At 39.0% G+C, this 21,153-nt stretch overlaps 1 protein-coding gene across 1 annotated transcript in view; it reads left to right on the top strand.

Annotated features, from left to right (window-relative positions):
* The window catches only part of BBS9 (Bardet-Biedl syndrome 9), a 445,423-nt gene extending 424,471 nt beyond the window's left edge, over window positions 1-20,952 (top strand). Inside the window, exons 22-23 of the mRNA XM_029925279.1 lie at window positions 20,185-20,295; window positions 20,517-20,952. Coding sequence (XP_029781139.1) covers window positions 20,185-20,295; window positions 20,517-20,548 — 143 coding nt within the window. The 3' untranslated portion in view covers window positions 20,549-20,952. The remainder of the gene's footprint in view (window positions 1-20,184; window positions 20,296-20,516) is intronic.
* The last annotated feature ends 201 nt before the right edge of the window (window positions 20,953-21,153 follow it).

Raw genomic sequence — 21,153 nt, 5'->3', positions numbered from 1 at the left:
TCAGATGACATGATACTGTACATGGAAAACCCGGCAGACTCCACCAGAAGCCTTCTAGAACTGATTAATGAATTCAGTAAAGTTGCAGGGTACACAATCAATGTACAGAAATCAGTTGCATTTCTATACACCAAAAATGAAGCAGCCGAAAGAGAAATCAAGAAACTGATCCCATTCATGATTGCACGAAAAACCATAAAATACCTAGGAGTAAACCTAACCAAGGATGGATTTTTTGTTTTTAACATGAATTCCTTTTGATAGTCAAGTATATTCATTTTTTCTATATTGATTCTAATATTTGTTTTTTTCTTACCTTTCCTTCTTATATATTAACCTTAAGCTATTTTAGTCATCTGAAATTTATTTGCTTTACCTAGCTTCAATTTTTCCCAGTATTTATTGGATAATAGATCATTTGCCACTAATTTTAAATACACTTGTAAAATATAAATATCTGTATATAAATGGGACTATCTCATTTTCTTCATTTCCTCTATTTCATTTTCTCTCCATCTATTGTGACATTGATAACAATGCTGTTGTAATTGTCATAACTGTATAATAGCATTTAAAATTGGTGAGACAAGTGTCCATCATTATTTATTCATTATTCCTGGTTCTTCTCAACCATTTATCCTTTGTTATGAACTTTAGCATCATAGTCTTATGTTAAAACATTCTTTTGAGACTTAGAGTAGAATTGCATTATGATTTGAAATCAATTTGTGGAAAATTGACATCTTCATATTGAATCTTACTGTATTTTCATCTGTATAGTCAAATCTTTTATGTTTGTCCATAAACATTCAGTTTTATACCTATAGGCCTTAGCATTTATTTTTAGGGTTTTTTTCTAGTTTTTCTTAATTACTTAAAAGTGTTAGTTGGTATCCTTTTGAATATAATAATTTCTCCATTATATTTCTAGGTGGACATGGTTAATGCAAAGGAAAATGATCAAATATATATTCCAAAAATATGAAATAAAATCTCTCTGAATAGGTGGAAGCCTATATATATAGGCTTAGAAATATTATAAAATCTTAGAAATATTATAGGTTTATAATTGTATCATTAAGAAATTATGACCATTTAATCTTTTTTCAAAAACATACTTTTTCCCCCCTTTTTCCTTATCTTATTACATTGCTTTCTAGAACTGTGTTAAACAATGGTAGAGATAGATGGTCAAGATTCTTATCTTTACCTTGAATGTCTTTATCTGCTTTACTCATAAATTTTATGTTGACTATGAATTTCAGATAGTTGTTCCTAGTTCACCAGGAGTCTTTAAATCAGACATGCATGTCGATTATTATCCTCTTTTGAGATTCCTTTCTGATATACTGATTTGAAGAATTACATTAATTGAATAGTTTTGTATTCCTGGAGTAGAGTTTTCTTTATTATTGCTTTTTTTGATGTTTATTTATTTATTTTCTGCTGTCAGCACAGAGCCTGATGTGGGGTTCAGTCTCACAAACCATGAGATCATGATCTGAGCCTAAGTCAAAAGTCGGACACTCAACTGATTGAGCCACCCAGCACCCCAACCCTTTTACTTTTCTTTGCAGCAAGAGATGGGGATGGGTGGGTTTTGAGCGTGTAAAGTATATGCCCTAATCCTATTTTGCCAATCTAAAATTTGTATTCTTCAAACAATAATTCAGAATTCCATTGTCTCTTTTCTTTCTGTCAGGGAGAAGCAAGATAATAGAGTGGTTTAACACTTGGATTTTGGAGTCAGCATATAACGGATTCTCTCATAATGTGTGTAACTTTAAACAAGTCAATTTTTAGAGCCTAGGTTCATCACCTGTGAAATGAGACACTAATAACCACCATTTGAGGTTGCTGAAAATGAGCAAATGTAAAGAAGTAGCACTATAGCACATAATAAATATTCAAAGTGGTACTAATATAATTATTACTTAACTGTCATAAAGAAGCCCCTAATTTTGTCCCTTCATGTACCATGGTCTTCTTTTTCATATTCCTGTGCAAAAATTTCATGTAGTGTTTTACTCATCAGGATGCAGAGTCTGGAGTCTTTAGTCATCTGCATTATCTGTACTGCATGTGTCCACCTTATACACTTGTATACCTTTGATGCCCCCTCAATTTTCATCCTCTGTCTTTCTCTCTGTACCACAATGTGCTTTGCTGGAAAATGCCTATGGCATGGGAGACCCAGGTTCTACTCTTAACAGTATCATTGGCTCATTATCTAACCTTGGGTCAGTCAGCCTTCATATTATTTATTATAATAACTACCAATTATTGAGCGTGTCTTTGATGTTTTATATAATAATGTATTTACTTACCACAGTAAAGAAGTTAGGAAGATGTTATTTCCATTTTGCTTATGAGAAATTAGAGATTCAAAAGTATTAAATAACTTAGGAGCTAAGGGTTGATTTTCCTTGGGTGTGGGTGTGCAGATTCTTACCTACTCCTCTACTCAGAGTTGTTGTGAGGACCAAGATCAAGTGAGATTGTTTTAGAAACTGTGGAACATGATGCAGATGGAATGGTTCCACCAGCCTGGTATGTTCTCTTATCTCCTAGCCACCCCCCTGTATTCCCAAACTTGCTAAGGTGTGGACTGTACTGTGAGCTGGCCATCCTGACTGCCTCTGCCTTTTATACACCCTTCGTTTTCCTCCATCTCTCCCTGCCTTCCTTGCTTCCCCTGTGGCATCCCCACTGCTTCTCCCAGCTGGTCTTGCTCTGGATCTCCCTTTTTACAGCCAGAGAGATCTCTCTCCCTGATGTTTTCTTGCCTTACCAACTCTTTCAAACTATCTCTTCTATATTTGACACCATTTAAAAATTGTTTTCATAGTTAATTGTAGGCAGACAACCTCACATTTCCCCTCTGTTTATAAAGGCATGGTTTGAGAAAGGGCAGTGCAGGATGTATAGAAGGTAAGAAAGCAGAGCGTTGGGCAGGGCTGCTATGTTCCATCTTCAAAGGCAGGAGAGCTGGGGTTAGTCCAAGTTGTTTTACAATTGGAAGAGACTCATGGTACCATAGCTTGGATGAAACCTGGCTTTTTATTGCCAAAAAAGTGTAAAATGGAAATGGAGGTAAATGTGAATAATTCACAGTAATGTTTAAACTTTAAGGATATTTCACCTTCTCTGGAATTAGAGATTTATGCCAGTGAAGAGTTAGGGAGGAATTTGAAATGTTTATGTTACCAGAATGTAAAAAACATTGTCCAGTTATTTATCTAATCTTTCATTGGGCTTGCTTTTAAAAACACATTTAGATTTGAAGTAGCCTGAGAAAAATAAACTGTTCCAGGCTATAACTTGATGCCCCAGTAGAAATAAGATGGATTCTTTTTCATTTGGTTTGAGAAATTTCTCAAACAGACGGAAGTCTTTGTGCCTTTCTTTGCAGTTCTTTCATCCAAAAATGACTATTATCAAGATCTAGAATTACAAGCACTCCAGTACTTCTTTTTAACTTTAGCTCCCACACAAATTACTCCTGCGATGTCATTTCTTTTCTGGACAGGACATTGTGTTGTTTCACTTACTCAGTCTCAGATTCTCCATGTGTTCTCATCCAGTAAGGTTCACTTAAAGATAAGTATCACCTAAAGCAAGGAACATTCTGAGAACCATCTCTGGCTCACAGAGCAACCAGTAATAAGAGTTTCTATACTACATTCTGCTGTAATTACTTTCTAGCTGCCCTGTGGCAAAGGCAGATAATATTATGTAAAAAATCAAATGAATTTTAGTTTCCAGTGCTTCCTCCTAATCTCTTAGTCTAAATTCATTCATTCAAATCAACAAAAAATTATTGTATATCCTCTGTGTACCAGGCACTATTCTAGGACTTGGGATATAGCAGTTAACAAACTAAGATCTATGCAATTTTGGAGTACTTAATTCTAGCAGGGGGAGACGCTAAACACCAAGCATGATAAATAGTAAACTATGCCATATGTCAGAAAATAATAAATGTTAGTGTTAAAAGGTGATAAGTACTACAGAAAGAGAAAAAGAGTTGGAAAAGGGATAGTTACAAGATTATGATTTTAAATTAGATTGTCATGGTGGGCTTTGTTGAGGAGGCACCTTTTGGACAAAGGCTTGAAGAAGGTGAGGGACTTATCCATGCATAGATCAGAGAGATAAGTCTTTCAAAGAAAGAGAATAGGCCTGGCATGTTCCTGTGACAGCAAGGAGACAAGTGAGGCAGAGTGGGTAGGGTATGAGGTCAGAGGGGTCATATCATGTACAACCTTTGGCTGCCTTATACTTTTTCTCTGAGTGAAATGGGGAGGTCCATTTTGAACCGAGGAATGATGTAGTTTTACATTTTAAAAGGGTCCGTGGTGAGGTGCCTGGGTGGCTCAGGCAGTTAAGCATCCAACTTCAGCTCAGGTGATGACCTCATGGTTCATGAGTTTGAGCCCCACATCAGGCTCTGAGCTGATGGTGTGGAGCCTGCTTGGGATTGATTCTCTCTCTCTCTCTCTCTCTCTCTCTCTCTCTCTCTCTCTCAAAATAGATAGATAGATAGATAGATAGATAGATAGATAGATAGATAGAAGAATCCATGGCTGCTATATTGAGAGTAGACTAAGAGGGGGCTGAGGGTCAACGGTAGAAGTGGGTAGTCAGTTTGAAGATTCCTCAGGTAAGTACTTTAGCAATAATTCAGGTAAGAAATGATAGATTGTGCCAGAGTGATAGTACAGTGCTGGAGGTGGGGAGAAGTGGTCTGATTCTGGATATCTTTTAAATGCAAAGACAACAAAGAATTTGGTAACAGAGTGTCTGCGATGTGTGAGAAGAAGAAAGGAGTCCAGAATGACCCCAAGACTTTTGGCTGAGCCACTGGAAGGAAGGAGTTGAGATGAGAAAGACTGTGGTAGAACACGTTTGTGGGGAAAATCAGGGTATAGTTTAAAGTGCTGTTAGATATCCAAGTGAAGATTTTGAGCACATAGATGGATATATGAGTCTGAAGTTCAGGAGAGAAGTCTGGGCTGCCATTATAAATTTTTTTAACTTTTATTTTTGAGAGACAGAGAGAGACAGAGCATGAATGGCGAAGGAGCAGAGAGAGGAGACACAGAATCCGAAGCAGGCTCCAGGCTCTGAGCTGTCAGCACAGAGCCTGGTGTGGAGCTCAGACACACGAACTGTGAGATCATGACCTGAGTCGAAGTTGGATGCTTAACCGACTGAGCCACCCAGGTGCCCCTGGGCTGGCATTATAAAATTAGGATTTGTCAGCCTGAAAATGTTATTTAAAGTCATGAAACTGGATAAGATCACCAGGGGAGTGATTTAGAAGAGATGAGGATCAAAGACTGAGTGCTGCATATTCCAATTTGTAGGAGGTTTGGGGGAAGAGGAAGAACCAGCAAAGGTTGCTGAGCATGTGGTGAGGTGAGAGGAGAATCAGTGAATTGTTGTCTTAGAAGTCACGTGCAGAAAGAGCTTCGGAGAAGATGGAGTGATCCACTGTGTTAAATGCTGCTCGTGGGTCAAGTAAGTTGAGGGCTGAGGGTTGTCCAACAGATTTAGCAATGTGATCCTAACAAAAGCAACTTTTGTGGAGTTGTAGTGGCAAAGGCTAGACTAGGATGCATGTTTGAGAGAAAGGAAAAGAAAAGAATTGAAAAAAGCAAATTCAGACAACTCTTTGGAGAAGTTTTGCTGCCAAGAGGAGCAAAGAAATGGAGGAAGATGCAAGAAAGTGGGGTCAAGAGACGGTGAATTATTCCTGATTTGATCTTTATTGTTGTCCTTTACTACTTATCTAGGCTTCAGTCTGTTGTTTCTTTACCAAGCTGTTATTTCCTAGTAGCCACTATTTTTTTGCTTTTTTGCCAGGCCAGACAACCAGTTAAGGTTTTCCTTGACTGACTAACAACAGTTCATTTTTCTGGAGATCAGACAGCTATCGTTGCTGCTCTCTGCCGTAAAACTCACTAACCTCTCTCCCTCCCTTCAGCTTCCAATGAGAATCTCAGGCTTAGGTGAAGGAATTTTGGCAATAGAAGGCAAAGATGATGATGAGAATAATAGTAGTGGTATTATAACACTTTTATATCACTTACTCTGAGCCAGACACTATTTGAAGTGCTTTACATAAATTAACTCATTTAATGTTTACAGTTACCCTTTGAGCTAGGTACAATTATTATCTACATTTTTCAAATAAGGAATCTGAGGCAGAGGAAACTTAAGTAACTAATTTAAAAAAAACAACAACTAATAATGGTGGGTCTGGGATTAGAACTCTGACCGTATAGCACAAGAGGTTATGCTCTTGAAGTAACTGGAGAATTTTTAAGAGCAAGTCATGAGCCAGAGAGACTTCATGTCACATGATATGAGGATATGCTAGAGTAGACAGATGAGGTTCTTTGAGAAACAAGATAGAATACAGGACCTGACTGTGCATTTCCCCACCGTGACGAGCCTGTATATTTGTGGGTTGTCACCAGCTGCAGTCCTGGAATCATGTGGTAGAACGTTCTCCAAAGATAACTTTTTAAAGCACTGTTTCCTATGTGTTTCCTCAAGTTTCATGACTTTCCTTTTGAATCTCCCTATATATTATAGTGTATATATTAGGTACCTACTCTTTGCATAACAGAAAAAAAATTACCTCCTTCTCCCTGTGTGTTTATTTTCCCATGGGAAGCTTATTTGTTTTTTACCATGCAGAAGATAATCCCCCAGAAACTGAGATAGAGAGGACTGGACATGTGAATGTACTCTGCTGTTTTTTTTAAGGATCTTAAAATTTCTGTATCTTTAGAGATGAGGGATGAACTAAATGACTCTTTGTTAAGCGCTATTTCGTAAAGCACTGGTGAGCAGTTGCCACTGAATCCTTCATTAATAATCCCTTCCTTTTCCAGAAAGACCTGCCAACACCTATAAAGTATTCACTAGGAGAATTAAAGTCGCATAAAAATAATTGGTGTTTGCTTCCTTCAAGGCATATATTTAAATACGTTGCCTTATTCCTTTGCTTCTTGGCTGCCTCCTATGGTTAGTAACACTAGGTCAGCAGACTTCCTCTTTTAAGGTTCATCTGCTGGCCATTTCAATTTCCCATGAGAAAGCAAACCTACCACTCTTTTACCCTTTTATCTTAATGTTTCATCCATTTATGTCATATTATCTTGTGGATTTGCATTTCTCAGTAATAATGGCACTGCTGGTAAATAGAAAACAATGAATGTGACTCTGCACCCCTGATGATAATGATGGTGATGATGACGGTGATCATCATCATGATCATGTGAGCCTTTTAAAAAAATATTCCTTTTGAGATCTCAGAGAGTAGTTATCTATGACAGTAACTTAATCAGTGATGTTATCTTTTTTAAATTGTTTAAAAATTTTATGTATTCATTGTATTTTATTTTAATTCCAGTATAGTTAGCATATAGTGGTATATTAATTTATTTCATCTTAAATGGAATGCACGCACTATTTTCAAGTGAACTGCTTTAATGCCATGTTGACAGTTTTGGTATTGGCCACTGGGTCCAGCTGGAAACATTCCACCATTGGTCTGCTTATCCCATCCTCAGTTTTCATTTGAACATTTTTTAGATGGTCAAATGTAAATTTGTGCTGTCCTCATAGGTTGCAGTTTCATGTGTAATTGGCTATAACTGTAATGACTAATGTATGTTGGGGGTTAATCATGAAAATAATAGCTAACATTTATTGGGAGCTTACTATGTGCCAGGCTTTCTGATAACTCTATTATGGGCATTAACCACTTAATCCTTTTCTCTCATAAGATAAATGCTATATTTTCTGCATTTCTGAGAAAAGGAAACTAAGGGCCAGATCTCTGTAACTTTGTTCAAGATATAATAATACTTGCTATGCCACTCCCCTTTTCGGGATGCTCCTCTCTGCGATTACTGGGCTAACTTACCATCCTGTGTACATTTCCTTTTTCTACAAGATATGACATTATTTAATGGGCTACTACAGAAATACATCACTAGACAATGAAGTTGCTTTGGAAGGAGTCCTGAGGGTTTATTAAGGTTCCTCGTCGTATGTGAAGAATACGATGAAACAGGCACTCCCCGGAGCCACTGGGCTCCTTTCTCTTTTCTCTCAACCTGTTTGTAGCCGGAGTGACCCATCTGAACTCTTCATTCCATAGTCACCACCTAGACTCTGTCATTATTGAAACAACACAATTTGGTCAAGATTATGGCTTCTAATTGGCTTGTGGAAAGAAACTTAAGTTGGAGAAATGTTGCCAGGATCACTGGGGAAATTAACAGCCACTTGATGCAAGAGGGAAGCTGTGAAGAACACTGGCTCTCTTATTATGCGGAGTCCAGGCAGAGTAGTTATGCTCTTACTATTTCATTTCATTTTTAAAAGAAATTAGTATTGCAGAACTATTGGCTTCCTTTCTTTCTCAACTGTGGCTATAATGTTTTATTTGTGCATGTGTACTTTTGAGAGAGAGTTGGTCTCTGAAGTGGGAGTTAGGAGAGGAAAGTATTTGAAATGGAAATGTCTTAAAAATCATGTCTCTTTCCAGTTGTACATTCTATTTCCTTAGGGTTTAGAAACAAAATGGAAATTAAAAACCACAGTCACCTTCTTTTTGAACAGGAAAATACTGTACTTATCAGGATGGAAAAGATCTAGTTGAAAGACAACAGATCTTGCATTTCATTGCAGAGTGCTCCAGACGTTGATCAACTGGCAAGGAAAAACAAATATTAACTTTCTCTTCTTCCTCACCTTCTCACGATGGCTGGGTAATTCTTTTGTATTTCTGTTTGGAGGATTTCATGGCCTTGTTAACATGTGGGAAAACATTATGATTGGAGACTTTAACAAAATAGTGAGTAGGGTTTTTTTTTTTTTAAGGTTCATGTTTATGTTCTTACTGGGTGTGTCTTTCCAAGTGCTCCAGGTTAAGAACTACATGTGTTAGAAAAACAGATGTAATGCAAATAAATAGAAAGAGTTCTCATTTCCTTCAGCTCTGAGTTCCTGAGCAATCATTTTATGGTATCTTCTTTCCATATCAGAAGTTGCACTGACCCCAGCTTCTTTCTCCCGAGTTGTGTCATAACTGATTAATGATCTATAGGGCCAGACGACAATTCACCTACATATGGTAGGGGGTCATAATGCATTAACCTAGTGTAAAGATCACTCTTGCCAACAATTAATTGGGGAATTCACTTTATGAAGCCCTGTTTACAGACTGACATCTGGAGAAATTCTTAACCTGGATCCATTCCAATCTGTAGGATTTATGGACTGTGCTTGCTTTTTTGTAAATAAGACTTTTTCTGCTTGGTACATTCTGTTTACATAATTATCAATGGATGAAAATGGCTATGTTTCCATGTTTCTTAATCCTCTGTACCAAGTGAACCTAAATTCTAAATGGTGATCCAGCCAGAAGAATAAGAATACTTGGACACCTATCATTTTTCAAGTTGTGGAAACATCTTTATGCCAGGAGCACCCTGCTCTCTTAAGTCCAGACTCTCTGACTGGAGCCCTTATACCCAAAGGGACTTAGTATTTAGCCTTTATGGGGATTTTAAAACTTGTTGAGACACATGCTAGACCTCTTAAAATATTATTAGACTCCCTTTTATTCACACGCTTGGTCTCTGCTGTGAGGTGTGAAATGGAAATATTTTCAAACATAGGTACAGGCATAGTCTTGAACACATTTCAAATTCTCGCTGTGTGTGGGGGGATCAAAGCTTATTATTAAGCAGCAGAATTGGATTCCCAAACATTCCATAGGTCGTCATGTTGGACACACATGACAGTGACCTTCACCTGCCTCTCTTTGGTAGCCATTATTATTTCTGTTGCTGGTGGATAAGCTACTGTCGACACGGTCAGCATGGCTTCTACAAATACTGGGAGAAAAAATATAAAATGGGCTGAAACAGGTCATAGGAAAACAAATATTGTATGTTGGACCTGGACACCTAGGACTAAATAGAAAAACATTTTCTCCTTCTGCTTTGCTGAATTTTGAAACTATAAAATTGGACCAGGTTAAGGGTCAGGTGCTTCCACATTTCAGCAAAGTAAAGGGCAGAGAAAGGAAGAATGGACGTGATGAGAAAGATACAGACATATGTCCTCTAGTTCCTCCTTTATTTGTAGCAGTGTCATCACATGATATCAACATGGTTTACCATGTTCAGCAATATAGTACATTTTTCTTTCCAAGATGTATTTTGTGAGGTCTGTGCCTATTGAATTTATTAACAATCTTACTCATATATCAGTCTAATTCATTTCTATATATACATGCATGTGTGTGTGGGTGTGTGGGGGGGTGTGTGTGTGTGTGTACACTTTGTTTTTCTGGAACACATCTGTTCAGTGAGAACCTTTGTAAAGCCAGAATGGCTCTTAAGCACAGAACAGAGTTACACACACACACACACACACACACACACACACACACACAATACTTCCAACCAGCACAGCCTTACCAATTATGATGTGCTCTTGAGGAAATGTTCAGTCCAAGTATGGAGCAGACCAGACACTTCAATCTGAAGCTCAGTTTGGAAGAGGAGCGGTCAATGGAAGTGTAGCCCCACGTTTCCTTTAGAGCTCTTTGCTTTTTATCTCTACCAAGGCCTTTGTGTAAGTCCTTAATCTGTGTTTATCTACAACTCTTCCTAGTTATACGCCTCTTGGTTTTCATTACATTTTCCTAATTGCCAGTGTATTTTTTATGCTCAAATATTTGATCATCTGCACCTTCAGTAAGTCACCCCAAACATCTTATATAGGAGTGTGTACAAAGAATCCTTGAGTATGTTGATGATTCATCCTTTCCTGTCCCTTTCCTTTTCATCCTCTGTCTCCATATCTTCTACCTGTTCTCTTCCTTCCACTGGCCAAACTTTGCCAAAAGGTTTCTAAATGCTCAGCTAAAATCACTATATAAACATACAGTAGGATACTGGTTTTCTAAGCTTACATTGCTGTCGGGTTAGAAAAAAATATATTTAAAAACAATCAGGGGACACCTGGGTAGCTCGTTGGTTTAGCATCTGACTCTTGATCTCAGCTCAGTTCTTGATCTCGGAGTGGTGAGTTCAAGCCCCACAATGTGCTCTGTGCTGGGCATGAAACCTACTTAAAAATAACAAACAAACAAATAGAAATAAAAACAATTAGGAATGAACACAGTGAAGGAGAATTTTCAGGAAAACTCCTATACATGTCTGTATGCCTGTGAGCTTGTATGTGTTCACACACACCCACCCACCCACCCACACACACGTGTAGATAGATAAAGAGATGAGGGGGGATAAAGAATAAAACATTTCCCAATGGCTTATTTATAGAGAAATTTTAAACTACTCATAGTCTCTTTGGGAAGCTCTTCATATTTAATTTTTTAAACATTTGTTTATTTTTGAGAGATAGTGAGCAGAGGAGGGCAGAGAGAGAGGGAGACACAGAATCTGAAGCAGGCTCCAGGCTCTAAGCTGTCAGCCCAGAGCCGACTCAGGGCTTGAACTTATGAGCCATGAGATCATGACCTGAGCTGAAATCGGCCACTTAACTGACTGAGCCACCCGGGCACCCCAGCTCTTCATATTTAAAATAGTGAAATATTCTTTTCAAAGCACCCATTCCCCATACTTCACATGAATTATAAACCTTTGAAATGAAATCTGAATGTTAACTTCAAAAAACATTCTATCCACCAACTAAATTTTGATTAAATGAAAATATCACTGGTGTAGATTTGAGGTTTCTGCTGTTTTTAATTCTAAGTGGCAGTTCAGGCCACATAAACAGACGATTCTTTGGCAGGCAAGTCTGGAGTCATTTGTGATTCTCAGTGTCGCCTTGTTTGATTTCTCTTACATATATGAAGAAAAAGAGAAGAAAAAAATTTTTTTCCTCCCTGAAGGAATGGAACATTCTCACCCATACACCTAATTGACTGCAAAGGTCACTATTGCAAGAAAATAAATCAGCAAAGTCTTAAAATATACCCAAAGAACAGCTTGCCAACCTGCTGGATTTTCTGTATCATTGAAAGGAAGTACTAGTTAGGACAGCCAACACACAAACAAATCCATTGAGATCTTTCTGGAAAAGGAAGTATTCTTGAGAAAGCCCTAGTGATGTAGGAAGCAGGGAAATCAGAACTTGCTCTGGGACATTCGGGGCATGAGCTACAAACTCTGAGCCTCTGTTTTGATATCTATTAAATGAAGACATTGAGCTGAAAGCTGAAGTTCTTTGATTCCACAAAAATGGTGCAGAATGTTCATCTATGCCCAAAAAAATTCATAGAGGGCAGAGGTGATAAAGTGGACTTGTGTGCTGAGCACTGTAGTAGGTGTATCTGGTCTCATGTAATCCTCCTGATTATTCTTATTAAGACCCTCTTTTGACAGAAGGAGCAACTGATAATATGCCCTGGGTCTGGCAGCAGATTCAGCCTGGTCCACTGCTGTAAACTCTGCAGTCTAGGCTAAGCCTCACTGTTGGTCTCTTTCCCCTTCAGTGGCCTCGCCATTCACTGCCCACTTAGCTTTCACTTTTGATAGAAGGAAAGATAAACACCTGAATACAATTCTGAAATACTGGAAACCTTAAGAATTTATAAAAAAGAGCCTCCTATAAAAATGTTTCCCAGTCTAGTCATGAGAAAAACATCAGGCAAATGCCAATAGAAGCGTATTCTGCAATATATCTGACCAATATTTCTCAAAATCATCAAAGTCATCAAAAACAAGGGGAAATCTGACAAACTGTCATGACTAAGAAGAGTCAAAAGAGACATGACAACTAATGTCATTTGGTGTCCTAGCTGGGACCTTGAAACAGTAAAAAGATATTAGGTAAAAACTACAGAAATTTGAATAGACTATGGACTTTGGTTAACAATTGGTTCATTGATCATAACAAATATAACATACTAATGCAAGTTATCATAATAGGGATAACTGTGCAGAGGATAAATGGGACTTCACTGTTTTTTTCTATAAAATTTTCTGAATATCTAAAATGGTTCTGAAATGTAATCTATTAAAAAATAGTTTATCATTGCCCCAACCAAAAGAATACTGTAGCAGTAGGGAAAATAATATACTTTTATTAAAAAATGTTATTTTCTTTTAAAGAGAGAGAGAGAGATCAGGAGAGGGGCAGAGAGAGAGGGATAGAGGATCCGAAGCAGGCCCCGTGGTGACAGCAGCAAGCCCAATGCAGGGATCAAACTCAAGAACCCTGAGATCTCACTAACTGTGTGATCCTGACCTAAGCCCAAGTCAGATGCTCAACCCGCTGCGCCACTCAGACGCCCTGGAAGAAAAATGCTTTCAAACTACTACTTTTTCTCCTGCTCCTCCTCCTTCTCCTCCTTTTCATTCTCTTCCTCTTCCTTCTCATTTCTCCAGTTATTATAGTAATACTATAAGGTGATCGACCAGTGTGAAGAGTGGCTTTCTGTAAGCCTTGGATTAAGCCAGGGGTTGCCAAACTATTTATGGTCCATAGGCCAAATATGGCCTACTGCCTGTTTTAGTAAATCAACTTTTATTGGAGCACAACTAGTGCTCATTCGTGTTTACGTATTGGTTTTGGCTGCATTTATACTTCAATGGCAAAATTGAGTAGTTGTACCACAGATCAGATGGCCTGCAGAGCTTAAAGATATTTGCTATCTGGCCAACCCCTGATTTAGGCTATTGGGTTATTAGGTAGATAGTGAGGCAAGTAAGCTGGGCCACCAGGATTTACCTGGGGACAGACTTAAATGTTTGAACTCAGCTAATCAAGTAGAAGGAAAGATATAAGATAGGGCATGAGTAATATAGCGTAGTCAGCTTCAGAGGTCGCCACATGTTTAAGGTTCCTGCGTACTTTCTTTGTTACTACAGAGCTGTGTTTTTGACCTGTGCATCAGCCTGTGTGAACCTGCCCTTTCAGACTCTCACCTTTAGGGACTTCTTTTGGAGTTCCTAACTTTGACCTGAAAGTAAACAGTCAAAACTTAATTGTGTTTTTCAATGTGGCAGGCACTTATACACACTCCTCAGCTTCTCTCTAATGAAGTAGGAATGCCATAGTCTCTGTTTTTTAGAAAAGGAAACTGAGGCTCACTGAAGTGAAATAACTTGCTCCAGAGGATTGGTTGGCTCATAAATGCTGTGCCACAGTTTGAACTGAGGGCTCAAAATATAATATTAAACTCCCTATACCATGCCCAGTGTCAGTGTGAGAGCTGGCTCTCACTAGCTCATGAGAGCCAATTGTTGAATATTTAGGAATTCTGTGAGTTTGTTGATAAATTCAGGCATTATTAAAAGTAAATGATCTAAATTTATAACCAAATACATTGTATTAAGAACAAAGGTGATATACCTCAAAACCCCCACTAATATTTTACTATTATCTGTGCCCTTGAGGTTGGGTATCTACAGAGCCTGTATGGTGAAAGTACTGTCTAACTGTGAGCTCCTGTGCCACTCTGCCAAGTGTCTTACTTGCAATGTCACCTTGCTTACTTGAATTTGGCCACGATGGGAGAATTGACACCATGGAAATGGGCAGATACTACAGATTAGGGCTTTACTTTTCTTTCGTGACAGCTAGCTGGTTACACATTTGGCAGCATACCAATGCTTACCCTGTCATTCTGATTTGATCTCTATGTAGTATTCTAGATCATAGTCCCATTTGTTTCAGCCTGGCCTCCTATCTCGACCTTTGAACTCTATGACTTTTATAGTTAATGCCACAGTAGCAACCTACAGATAGGGCCCAAGGTCTTTTTTATCATTTTTATTTGTTTGTTTACTTTTCTGACAGTGGGTAGAAATTCTTTAGTGTAATTCCCTTGTTGAGAAAATGTATTCCACCTGAGAAGGAAGAAGTTCAATTATTTTATCATTTGCAAAGTTCAGAAACAGGTTTGAGGATAGTTTGGACTCCCTAAGAAAAAACACCCAGAGTTGAATTTAGGGTGAACTCCTATTCGGAATTTTAGGTAAAGTTTTCTACATAAATGATTTTCTGGCTACATGGCGATTGCTATATGTGTTAATGTGCTATTAACTTGCAAAAAAGCAAATTTTTACATATAGGTGTGGCCAACACAAATGAGCTGGCACATAATTTGGTAACAGTTCAGAGGAATAGGAAGTGTAGTAAAGGGCCTCAAAAACATCCTCCTAAACATGTAGTCTCCAATTTATAAACCATCTTGTTTCAAATGCTTCTATGCTGATTGCTCATAATTCATGATACATGCTTCATGTTTTAAAATTTTACCCTCAGGGGTTAGCTACCACTTACAACATTGCTCTCTTTTGAAAATGCACCCAGAATTCCAACTCCTGATCCTAGATTCTCTTAATGAAGCTCCTTTTATAGGAGAGCACGGAAATAGAAGTAGATTCCCACAGTTGTGGCAGCAGCAGAAAATGGGGAAGTTGGACACCCTCCACTGGCACAGCGATGGGGGCTGCTCTGGAACCCTCTGCATTGATGGAGCTGCCAGCCAGATATTGGAGGAGAACAGATACATAAGTTCTGAGAAGCCCCTGTTGCCAAAATGAGTTTGCAGGCTATCTGAACTTTAGGTAATTAGGAGTTTGCTGAATTATTATTTCTCAACTCTAATTCTGTATCATGTTAATTAAGGTAGACCGTAACTTGTGGCCAGAAGTCTGGCATCTGCCTGCAGACTTTTTCATTACCTAAAATCTAGAGTAAGCACTGAGAAACTTGTAGCAACTGACAGAGTACTTTTACAGAGATTGAATCTATTACTAATGGATGAGGGCTGCTTTATTGTTCATTCCATTTTTCTAGTAATTCCTTTTATTGTTATTACATTTTACCAAAGTATTAGTTTAGATAGATTGGAAATTTTAAAAACTGGTCCTTTTGAGAAGCATGGCTGCCATGGAAAGAGCTAGACTACAGCTCATGTAGACTTGCTGTGTGACCTTTGGCAAATGATGTAATCTCTAGGTTTACATTTAATTAACTGAGACTTTCTAGCAGGCCTGACACTCAGTATTGCAAAAAAAGCTAGGTCAGGGATGCAAAAAATGTCAAAATTTTTATTTAATTTTCTTTCCTAGCAGGAAGGTGGGAAATTTAGTCTCAGTTATTACTGCCCACCCCACCTTGCTTGGCTCCTATCTCCATATGGGCTCAAAAAATGAGGCCAGAGTACTGCTAATAGCTTCATTGCCTAAGCCCACAGCAGAGGCCTGGTGTGCAAGGGAGTCCTTGCTGAGGTTGGGGCTCCTGATGCCCAGCCCTCCTTGTGCCGATGACTCCATCCCTTGATGCCTTGCTCCCTTGGAGTGGTCCAGCCTAGATGTCTTTAGCCTTCTGAATTACTAGAGAAAATCTTTCCCCAGGGGCACTTTCATATAATCAGTGAGCTCAGGCCATGGAAGACCAAGGCTAGAAAAGAAAGTACCTTCAGCCTACTTTTGATTTTGCGCCAGTACAAATTTCTGAGGTAGGGAAGCACAAAGTAGGCTGCAGAAACTTTGTGCAAAGAGGAACAGGGGAGGAAAAAATACAAATTAATAGTGATATTTTTGTAATTGTAAAATGGGGCCAGTAAACCTTTCCTGATAGGGTTGTCTGAAGATTCAGTGACCTAATGCATTGAAAATTAATTCATAGCCAAGTGCCCAGCACACACTGGGTCCATAGTACTAGGATTTTCAGATCAGGAGATCCCTGGCTCTCACTTGTTTTTGCCTGTTGGCTCTTACGTGTTGCACACACCATGTGTGTTTGGATGATTTCATCCAGCTGTGGTTTTTCTTCCCCTTATCCTTTGATGGGACAGGCTCTAAGCCAAGGGCACTTCATGTAGTGTCTGTGGAAACCAGGTTCCACTTCCACGGATAGGCTTCAGAGGGTCTCTGTTAGTCTGGATGTTTTATACTTTATTTCTATTATTTTACTACTTACTCTTAAGTTTTTAACAAACAAAAATTTTTTTCCTGATAAAAATCTCATCAAATGTATTCATCTATCCTTCTTAGCAGATTCAAATTCAGTAGCTCTGAGGTCAGGCCTAAGATTCTGCATTTCGAAAAGGCTTCCTGGTGAATCCAGTGCTGTGGGTCCAATGGCCTCACTTAAACTAGCAAGGCCACAGTAGGCTTCTGACTTTCTGGATGTGCCTTTCATTGCCTATGAGCTTCCCCAAACTTGCCGTTTTCAATTTTTCCAGGGTATCTAGTCATCAGAAGCAGCCACCCTATTCTGGAATGCTTATAATTAAAAATATTTCCACTCCACAGCTACTTGATCTGCCATTCTTGACCTCTACATGCACTTCATTCCAGTAAGCCATGGATGAAAACTTACATAATTACATAACAGGGTTATTCCCATCCTGTTTACCCCCAGACACGGAACCTCTATTTCTTACACATAGGTGGGCATTCTAACCTCAAAATTCCATGTTTGAAGTCCAACTTTTTAGAACTACTTCCAGTATCATTGATTTTTGCAATAAAGCAGAGACCGAGGCAAGGATTAAAATGATGGTTTATTTGGCAAACTCAGGGATGAGGAAAAAGGCAAGGGAGTCAAGGAAATATGTGATGTAAAGTGAAGAGACCCAGCAGGTACATCTACCCTGCACACAGTACTTTCCTAGAGGTTGACAAAAGCGAAATAATAGTTCAGAGTCCACCCAGGAGAGGAAGAAGGAGGATTCTCTTCCCAGCTTTTTCCATTCTCCCATTTCCCATTGGTCAAAATGCCAGACTCCATACCTTATTATTTCTTCCAAGGAGGGCAGAAACTCTGGGCATATGGTTGGTCATTCTGGCTGTATGGAGGCATCCCCAAAAAGGGGGGTGGGGTTCCCAGGGCAAGTGACTGGTGAGCATTGCAGTGGGATTTGGGAGATTCATTATCTCTCTGTACTAAGGACAAGGCAAAAACTTTTGTGCCAAGAAGAAAAAGAGGAAATTACGTAAGTTGTTCATAGTCTGTAATGACTGACTTGTCCTTTTATGCCCATGTGATTGAAGAACTGTAAGTCTTTATCGTCTGTCTTGCCTCAATATTGAGTCATCTGGAATAAAAGGTGGGCACTAATTAATCTGTGGAGACCTACCTCTCTCCACAAACATGGCAGACACTGCTAACTGATCATGGCACTCTTCCCATCTGCTGGCTGCATACACTTCTTCCCTATGCCTGAAGTTTCCTTGTGTGTGAAGATAGCTACATGAGTAGAACATTCCTGGCCTTGGTCTATTTCCTCCCTCCCACTGCCCCAGAGATGCCTTAATTTGACTTTTGGGTGTACAATGAGAAATCAAGCCATTCTTGGTCCTTTTTTCTTAAGACGAGGTTCTGTTCTGCAGGGAGCACAACCCTTCTTTCTGTTCTTCTCTATAATTAGTCTCAGAGAAGTATTTCTCTCTTACCCTACATACCCTATTTTTTTCCCCTCAATTAGATGAAGGGCCAAGAAGAGAAGAAGGGTGATATTTCTTGGTCTTCTTCAAGGGCCCAGCACCTTGGAGCCTGCTCTGGCCTCACAATACTCTAGACAGCACTCCTGGCAGCTACACTCACTGGATTGCCATGTAGGATGAAACCTCACTGACACCTGAGACCTGCAGCCACAGTATCTCTTTGGGTGATGCTGCAGCTGAGAACCATGAAGTCAGTGGTTAGATAACATGGGCATTAGGAGTTGTCGGCTTCGGTGTAAGCTCAGTCTTACTCCTTACTCTTTAGGAGCTGTGTGATGTTGGCAAGTTACTGCATCTCGTAGATCTCAGTTTTCTTATCTGTAAGGTGAGAGTAATAATATCTATTTCATAGTTTCTAGGAACTAAATAAGATAATATGGACAGAGTTTCTGGCGATTAGAAAGTACTTAATAATGATAGTTGTTGTTACCATGATCTACAGGCTTTGGAAAAAGATGGAAAATAAACCTGGTCCTCCTTCTGGATGGGGCCCATGCCATTTTCAGATATAGCTGGGCAAATTCCATTGCACTGATGGAGAATTCTAACATTTCCTGCTGGGGAACCTCTGAGGTTACCTCTAATTCTTATTTTATGAATGCAGAGATGCTTTTCTTTCGTTTCCCTGGGCATCCGTTTCTTCTTCAGAGTTGATGCAGAGGGATGAGTGGTCAGGTGTGTTCTCCTTCAGACTTGGGATCTTGCCACTTCCTTTTCACTTGAAGAATGTGGTTTACAAATAATAAGTGCTACGATACCTTCTTTTTCATCATAAACCCCCTAATAGATAAAGCCAAACTTGAGAACAGAGACTTTGGACTCTGTGTGAGAAGCCTCAGAAAAGGAAAAGAAAATTCACACTTCATTAAAAAGAAGAATGACTTTGGAAAAAAATATGTATAGTATATAGCATGTCAGTACATTTCCAGGAAATGATGGCAAATTAGTCAAATCAAGTTGCAGATATAGTCAAGAAATTCTCACATGACTTTCCCCTACAAGATTTTGGTGACTAAGATCAAATGACCTACACCCGGTATTTCAGAAGTGCAGTGGTGCTGGCTCATCCTCAAGTCACTGTGGAATTGACTTGGAATTTAAAGCTTCCACACTGTAGCTTATGGCTTTGCTGCTGAATTATGAAGTGTTTGTGTCTGTGCTGCGAGGTGCTGGGATGCAGGGATAGAGTCAGATTCCACAGAAATACCACCACAATCACCGTCTCAGAAGACCAGCAGCCTTCCTCTTTGCTCAAGAAAGGTTTCATTCCCTCGTGGTCAATGTGCTTTGTTTTTTATAGTTTCTGATGCTCTGGTATTAAAGAGAATTCATGCTGGGGCACCTTTATATTACGGATATCACATATGCTATAGGTTTTGTCTTTTCTGACTTTAAAAAGAATAAATTTAAAGGCAACACCATTGCTGCTGTTGCTAAGTGATCTCGGCATAATATGTCTTTGGGGGCAATAACTCATTCCTGGTATTTTCACCAAAAAGAGAGACATCTAAGGTTATTCTTTTTGGTCTGCTCCTGAAGATAGTTTTCACATTTGTTATCTTTATGATTGGTACGTTCGTAAGCTGTGGTTGCCATGTGGAGAGGCAGATTTTCCTACACATTGCTTAAAATACTGTATGTATTTTTTCCCAAGTAGGTGGCTGTACTACCATCCCAGAATCAGACTTAGAAGAAAGATCAATAGAGCAAGACTCCACTGAACTGTTTACCAGCCACAAGCACCTCATTGTAGAGACGCCCATGCCTGGTAAGAAAATGGGTGCCCTTTACGAATGATATGTCATGGACAGTGGCACTCTGGTCACTTCTTGTTATACCAGAGAGCATTTTGCAAAGCTGCTTGTTTTCCAACTTCTTCATCCTTCCCCTCAGCACTGGTGCAACTGAATTTGATCATTTGTATATTCCTTTCAATATTCAAACCTCTCTTTCTCTCTCTCTGTCTCGCCCTCTTTCTTTTTTTTCCAGAAGTTTCACCCCTCCAAGGAGTCTCGGAATAGTTCAAGTAGAGTTGTCTGGTTGAGGGGAAGATGGCTTTCCCAAGGATGATCCTGTGTGGACCTCAGGCCGAGCACAAATGTAGGGCTGTCCCGGTGCTTCACCCGTCTCACCTGCTTGGAGATGATACTGTGTAGACTGGGGATTGGAATTTTTTTTTTTTATTGTGCTAGGAGAATTTGTAATACCCAGGGCAAGTCAGTTGAAACTACGAGGGAAAAATATTGCTGCTTTTTGGTTATCTGTATGCTTGCAGCCATCGGATATCGTGAGAGGACATCTTTTGGGGGCAGACTTTATAATGCAGAGACCTAGATCCAAAGTAATTTGATACCCCATTCTTTTCACAGAATTCTTATACAGTAAGTGTATCAAATTTAATAAAGCATCTCATTGTCCAACAATATCTTGGATTTGATTTATAACTAGAGGGTTATATAGATGGTTTCTCCACATTATTTCTTCAAAGGAAAGAAACCGAAAGGACCTGAAAACTTTGCTACTCCATACACGGTAAGACTCAAATATGATTGTTTTATATATAAAATAAACTACAGAATTTTTATATGATTTATTTACTCTATTATGCTGAAAACAGAAGGTAAGT

This window comes from Suricata suricatta, chromosome 2 (assembly GCF_006229205.1).
Source record: "Suricata suricatta isolate VVHF042 chromosome 2, meerkat_22Aug2017_6uvM2_HiC, whole genome shotgun sequence".
Lineage (NCBI taxonomy): Eukaryota > Metazoa > Chordata > Mammalia > Carnivora > Herpestidae > Suricata > Suricata suricatta.
Note: the sequence above shows the minus strand (reverse complement) of the source record. Positions and strands in the feature narration are given on the sequence as shown.